This window comes from Nestor notabilis, unplaced genomic scaffold (genome assembly GCF_000696875.1).
Source record: "Nestor notabilis isolate BGI_N333 unplaced genomic scaffold, ASM69687v1 scaffold31310, whole genome shotgun sequence".
In the NCBI taxonomy this organism is placed as follows: Eukaryota; Metazoa; Chordata; class Aves; order Psittaciformes; family Psittacidae; genus Nestor; species Nestor notabilis.
In genome coordinates, this window is record NW_009913164.1 from 5494 (window position 1) to 12838 (window position 7345).

Genomic DNA, 7345 nt, shown 5'->3' on the forward strand with positions numbered 1-7345 from the left:
ATTACCATGAAATAAGATGTGACAGCTGATGCATGACAACCTTTCTTTCTACTGTAATTTGTTGGCACTTTTGATCCCCAGAAGAGGAAACAACAGACTTTAGATTTTCTTAAACATATTTATAATACTTTTTTTTTTTCCATTTTCCATCCAACAACAAAAAAAACAAACAGTGTTGAAAAATAAGGAGCTAACCTGGATGTTTTGATAACCTTTAGTCTCACATGCATGTTTAATGTTACTGTGAAACTGTATTTTGCAAATCAGCACTGAGTACGCTTAAAAAAGGACCTCTGTTGAAATATTTCCAACAGGTCTTTATAGCACCATATAATCTGCTGCTGAGTTTACTGCTTGGAATCAGACTCCTAGTGCCACTGCTCCTAAATAAAAAATATTACATTTTAATTTCCTATAGTGTTCTAAAAACAAATCTAGAAGAACACATTTGTGTTACCCAATGGACTGCATGTAAACAATTAATTACTAAACACTCCATTTTCGCTTATTCCGGTCCTGTGTAACTGATCAACAAATTGCTACATGATTCTTCCAGAATGGCACCGTTTAATTCAGAGGCAGAAAAATCTCATAGACCCATGAATGAAAATATCTCTCACTCTGCATTGAATTTTGGAAGTGTCTTTTTGCTACCTTTTCTATTACAGCTCATTTTCAATTCATAACAGAGAAAATCAGTGACATACACAAGAGGCTGAGTGCTGGCAAAGCCATTCTACAACACAATAGGGATAGCAAGGGGACAAGGAAGCAAGAGGTATGTGGAACAAACCAGAAATACACTGAGCGCAAGGAAGCACCTTGGCCCAACAGCAAATTGTACATTCTTTCAATACCTTAGAGCGGTCTGTTTTCAACTGATACACAATTGAGAATTTATTCACAATTAAAGGAACACACAACGCGATTAAATATGATGTACATGAACCGTTCATGCACTAACAAATACTGCCGTTTGTTTTTCACGGGTAAAGCTGAAGCAAGCGTGTCAGAATGGCATTTGGTTGAAATGAAAGTAGTGCTGGTACTTTACCACTTTTGATAGTTGTTACCTAAAGCAGTCAAAATCAGTGACCATCTACTCAATGTTGCAAGAGGCTTCTTTTCCAAATATGAGTTCCAGTAAGTGGAAGATGAGATCAGTTTGAATACAATATGAAGATTTTCAAACTGCATATTTCTGAAGAAAGCGGTCAAACGCATCATAAATTGCTTGTCTAAAACGAGGAAAAAAAAGATAATTTGCATAATTTGGGAATGAGCAGATAGAAGTTGTGTATTTCTATATATTTACAAATATATTTACAAAGCTATCATCACCATTTCAAAACAGCATTCACTAAGAATGAGATATTAGGTAGTTTTTTCCCCTTCTCTTTCACTTCTGTAAATATGTTTCAGGAATGAGTGGGACTGTTCATCAACTTTAATACAAGTGCAAATGTTAACAGATTAGGACAGACGTGCATAATTTGTAATTTCTGAGCAAATAAGGCTCAGAAGTTTTAAACAGCATCAAGCTAGTAGTTAGCATCCTTTGACCCGGTATATTGCTATTCCTTTTTGTTGTTGCTTAGACCTCCTAAACATGACGTACAGCCTTACTAATTCCTTATATTTTGAAATTAACAGCACAAGTATTTAATAATTTCAGATCTGATAACTTGTTCTTCAAATCAGTATCTGATATTCATTGCTTGAGAGCAACTATGGACTCGCTTTTAGAAAACAAATGTTGTGTCTCAAAATTAAGGGATTAAGCTCTCAATTATTTTTAAACTTCCCTGTTGACCTTACCTGAAGAGGCCTTGCTTGAAGAGGTAGGCACTGACATGACCTCCATCCAGATACCTAATTTCACATCCGGGCCAGATTTCTTGAAGACTGCGCACCCCAGTTCGAGGAATATATGCGTCCTCCTTTGCTTGTACAACTATGATTAAACTTGGGTCAACTGGAACTAAAGAAAAAACAAATCAAAATTGAATTAATCAAAGGTAAGAAACAGAAACACGTCAGCTGAGATTTCTGTTTTTAAAGTGCTCTCTATTTCTAAAAAATTTGAATGATTCTAAGCTTTAATAAAATTATATTTTCTAAAGTCTCCAATGGAATTTATCTGTTTTCTGACATTACAGTAGAGGCCATCAGTAGAAAAACAAACTACTGAATCCCCTTCCCTTCCTTAGAGCAGACAATTTCACAAGTCTTTGGAGAATTATATGAGAATTGTCTTTCTTCTCATCTTATCAACAAAACTCTATTGCGATAATCAGGTGAGTTCTCCGAGATCATCTTTTCAGCAAAAAGAACTAGGAGACATCTGAAATTCAATAGAGTAGGAGCTCTGTATCATCTTTTTCCCTCACGAAGAAAAACGCCAACTTTTCATATGAGAGGACGAAGTGCAGTGTGTGTTCACTCTTTTTTTTTTTGCTTCCTGCATGTTTTAGTTACAGCATAAAAATCCCAACATACATACAGATATTACTCATAAGCAAAATTGCATTAATCAGATTACTAACAGGAATAACACCAAAATGATGTTGAGAAAAATAACACAAAAACGATGTTGAACACAGGGCAGCTCTCTCTTCACAAAGAATATACGTAGTATGATAAAAGAGTGACCAGCCAAGATGCTTGACAACAAGGAGTCACAAACAATTCAGACCCTCTCCTTTCATGTGTATTAGATCATGTATAGAGGATATGTAATGCTAAGACAGATTCTAGTTTTCCATTCAATATTCCATGAAATCTGACTGCTAGGCAGATTTCCTGAAGCTCTTCTCTAGACATACTCCAAGGATACGCTGGCAGGGGATGCAATGTCTCCAGAAGCATGGGGAGACCTGGGAGACAGCTGACGCAAAGGACAAGTGGATTGGGATCACAGATCCTCTTAGGTTTCAAGAAAGGCCAATGCTTTAGTTAAGAGATGCACTGACAAACCAAAAAATGAGGTAGCACAGAGTCTCAGTATCAAGAATGTTTTGACATTCAGAGACAGCTCTGTTAGAAACATGCCTGAAGTCAAAGTATGTTTCTAGGGCATGTTGAGAGTCTTCACCCCAGCAAAACTCTTTCAATAAGCAACAGGAAGAAATCATTTGTTTGCATTGCCTGCAATTGGGCCATCGAAAGGGATTTGTCCCGGGCGAAAGGAAACCCAGGTTCATGAGATTTAAGGATTGCTGGGCTACAGCTCCCTCTATGCCTGCCTTGGGAAACACAACATTAACTAGGCTGCATAGCCCCAGAGCAACTTCTATGTATTTTTACCAGTCACACCTGTTTAATCCAAGCTTGGTTCTCACCTTTTTAGGCTACTTTCTATCTGAAATCAGTAACAGATTTCTGCTTTACAAGATTTACTTGAACGTGTTAGGAGATTAGCCAGCTCTGGATATTACTCACATCACACATTTTTTTATTCTGTTAAATACTACTAATGTGCACTAACTCATATCTGAAAATAGCAACAGCAATGCAGGCTAAAAATGAGTAAAGGTACTGAAAGGCAAATTTTTACTTCCCTTTACCATTAGTTGGCCATTAAGAATAAACAGAAAAACAATTAGGAAATGGAGTGGTAAAGAGATGCTACTGAATAACTCTCAAGATATTTCCATATTTCAGCTAAGGTGCCAGCAGGTTTACACAACAGAGAATGAAGAAAACACCTTTCCGTCCATCATATTTTATTCAGTTTTCCAAACTGCACATCGAAACAACTAAATACATACCTGGGAAGTTAGCTACGTGGGTACATTCATCCATTACTCCTTTCATGAACCTTAAGGATTCTCTCTGTAAAGTGTCACTTTTTCTCCTTTTATTTATCCTGTGTTCTTGTGAGCTGGTTAAGTTTTTATTGCTATTGCTACTGGTTGAAAATGTTTGATTTATGCACTGCATTTTAGAAGCATCCTGTGCTAAGAGTCTTTCTGATGAGGCACTTAGAGTACTTTTACTTGTGGTAAAGCTGTGAACAGCTTCTTTAGATACAGTTTTGCTTGAGGAATCAAGGTTGAACATTCTTGAAGCCACGTCCACATCCTCCAGACTGTCCACGCTGTCAGGGAAGTTTTTAACAAAGTCTTGTCCCATCTTGAAGGAATCTGTCTAAACAAAGACAACCAGTCATTTATTAAGGGTTTTCCCTTTGAACCAGCTGTTTAATCTCATTTTTAAGATCAATTCAATATTAATAAAAAGGAAAAAAAATATATATATATAAACAGCACTGTTCACAGTACTTGTTATTTCCAGCATGTCACTCAATTAATTCCTGATCATTATAATCTCTTGAAAATTTCATTCTACCTTGCTGTCAGCTTAATTTCTGGGCAATAAACATACGTGACCAGGTCTAATGTTAGGTTTAGGACTCAAAAATCTACTGTCTCTAACCAGTAGGAAGACACAAGCTGAACATCGTCAAGTATTTCATTTCTGTCTGCCCCATCAGCCTTCCTGGAGTGTATTTTACTTAAAATGGCAAGTGCCTAAGTAACTATCTCCACCCCAGCCCCTCTTCTCCAGTCATAAGATAAATGAAAAAGGACTGTCATAGAGCAGAGAATCTTAGGAAAAGTTATTTATCAGAACTGGCTAGAAGACGTTGTTGCAACATACAAGCAATTCTCAAAAAGTTATCACTCCGACCTAAAAGAGCCATGAAGCAACAAAATTCCCCTTGGGAAAAGCCTTTCAACCCTTGTCAAAGAGTCAAGAAGAAAGCAAGAACCAATACACAGACAATAAACTATATTTTGTAAGGAGGAAGTAGCTCATTACAAAGCTCTCCCTCATGGGTATCCCAAATGCCTGTGCATTAGAAGCGTAAAGCTGAGGGAGGGCTAACATCATCCATAAAAACAGAAATAGAAAGGCCTAGCACTCTAAATAAACTAGAAAAGTAACTTAATGTTGCTACATATTAAAATATTCTACAGCATTGAATATTTGGAAGCAATTGCTTCAAAGGGCAATAAATCATGTTTTAACATTTACACGCCAGGCTATTGGTTTTCCAGACTATAAAGCCAGTTACTGGGAAATGTTATCTACAGTGTCAATGTTCTGATTAAATTAATTTTATGTTGCAGATTACACTCAATGTAATCATGGGAAAAAACTTGTAGCAAGGTCTATACTTAACACACATCGCACAAACAAAATACTCTGGTTTTCAGAAGGCTTTCCTTCAAAGATTAAATTTATCAAAGGCATACGGAAACAACAGGCAAACATGGTCTAGTTAACAATTGGCTGCTTTTACTGGAAGTAAAAAGAAGTTACATGATTTGTAAGATTAGCAGTATTAGCCAATAGCGAAAATAAACTATTACTTACTCCACAGTACTCAAGCATTTGAATGATTTCTTCTTCATAAACAGTTTGTGTAAAATACTGTTTCTCTAGCTCTCTCCAGTTCACCGCCTTGCTCAGCACACCCTGAGATGATAAACACAAGTGTCTGGTACACAAGTAAAACCCAGAGATCATTCTCAATGATATACACACAAAACTGATCTGTTCCTCTCTGGGACTTGATTTTTCCAGTGGAATTCTGCTCAGGTTTCCAGATAACTCTTAGATATATTGTGATTTAAGCATAAGCACTTCTTATAACATATGACATGGAAACCTACCTCCCTTAAAAAAACCCAACCAAACAACAAAGGGGGGAAAAAGAAGGCAGAAAACAGTCCCATGTAGGGTTTACACACATCTAGACTGTGCTAAACCAATGATGGGTGTCAAAGCCAGTCTTTTCATTCACCTGTCTCAGCAGCAGTAGTGACAAAAGGATACCATTCATGGTAGTAGCAGCACTGTTACCCAACTATTTAAGCCAGGCTTGGAACAGAAGAAAATATGTTTTCATGGCTTGCTTCCTCACCACCTCACAATTGAGAGCAGGACTCTAATCACTGTCCCACAAACAAGCCTCAGCCCCTAATTTGGTACATGACCCACTGAAGTAGCTCCAAGCTACCTTCCTTATCATGTGCTGTATATCCTGAGCAGGAAGGGTGGGTTTTGCCACTAGTCACTAATAGAGGCCAAAGGGTGATGAAATGCCCTAGCCGAAAAGGTAAATGTGGCCAAGCCAACTTCTTAATTACACATCTGATTACATTCTAGCATATGAACAAAACCATGTTAATTACCGTAGTAAAGACTGCAGAAGCTGTTGACCAGGAAAGACACGGGACCAACGGCAATGGTTTAGGCCAGTTTGTCACTGCCAGTGAAGCCATCTAGAATCAAAGGCACTTATTACATATTTTTATATAGAATTCACAATATGGTAAAAAGTACTCTTTTACCTTCAATTTATTTGTTTATACAGAATCAAACAAATACACAGTGCCAAAACAAAGAGAAAAACAGTGGTATGTTGTTTTAATATGCTTTGTACCTATGTCTCACAGACCAATGGTTATATGAAAAGACACAAGCAGCAATATTTTAACTATGATTAGTCGTTCAAGCATCTTACTAACACACTGATGGTTTAGTTTGAATATGCACAGTGTGATACACAAAATCTTATTCACTTCACCACAGAAATCTTCTCTGATCAATCAGGGAAAACAAGATGACTTGAGAACAGAACTGACACCAAAAGTCACCTCAATTACAACATGCCTACAAAGAGAAGGAATTTCACACAGTGCATTCAAACACATAAGTTTAAACAAGAAGGATGGAGGAAAAGAAGGAGAAACATCAATTGATCAGTACAGACCTTCTCTCAGAAGGTATTTCTCCCCCCTCTCCTTGTGGAAAATACCAGAATTATAGCTTATATTCTTATTAAGCCTGTCACAAGATAGCTGACAAAGGGCTCTATGAGGATTCAGCACCACAGCACATTAGAATTGCCAATAATTTTTGTCTCACGACTCTAAATGTTTCTTTTGAAGTACTTCTGAGGGGAACACTATAAAACAAATTATTTCCATATGCTAAATGATCAAATGAGAAGTTAAAACAAAAATTACTGAACAGGAAATATAGAAGCTTACATGTCCTCCCATGGATATTCCAGTCATCCCTAGTGGTCCATAGCCTTCTCTCTCTAGCCAGTGCAAAAGAGCTGCCGATTCTAGAACAAGAGCTCCTCCCATCACAAACAGGTCCGAGACGTTTTTTAGACATGACCGTCTTTTCTCCCCAGAAAAGGAAAATACAGCATTTATTTTCTAAGATTAGATTTTGACAGTTCTCATCATTCTACACATACTTTTATACAAAGCCTGTTTACAATCCCAGAGAATTCTGGAGCTCAACTTTCCTCCTGATTATA

General features: G+C 37.2%; 1 protein-coding gene across 1 annotated transcript in view; it reads right to left on the bottom strand.

The window, feature by feature from the left end:
* Positions 1-1186: 1186 nt before the first annotated feature.
* LOC104412316 (chromosome unknown open reading frame, human C4orf29) overlaps positions 1187-7345 on the bottom strand; it is a 14673-nt gene continuing 8514 nt past the window's right edge. The window contains exons 7-12 of the mRNA XM_010022996.1: positions 7065-7203; positions 6204-6293; positions 5383-5484; positions 3771-4149; positions 1819-1981; positions 1187-1238 (exon numbers count right to left, since the gene is read on the bottom strand). Coding sequence (XP_010021298.1) covers positions 1187-1238; positions 1819-1981; positions 3771-4149; positions 5383-5484; positions 6204-6293; positions 7065-7203 — 925 coding nt within the window. The remainder of the gene's footprint in view (positions 1239-1818; positions 1982-3770; positions 4150-5382; positions 5485-6203; positions 6294-7064; positions 7204-7345) is intronic.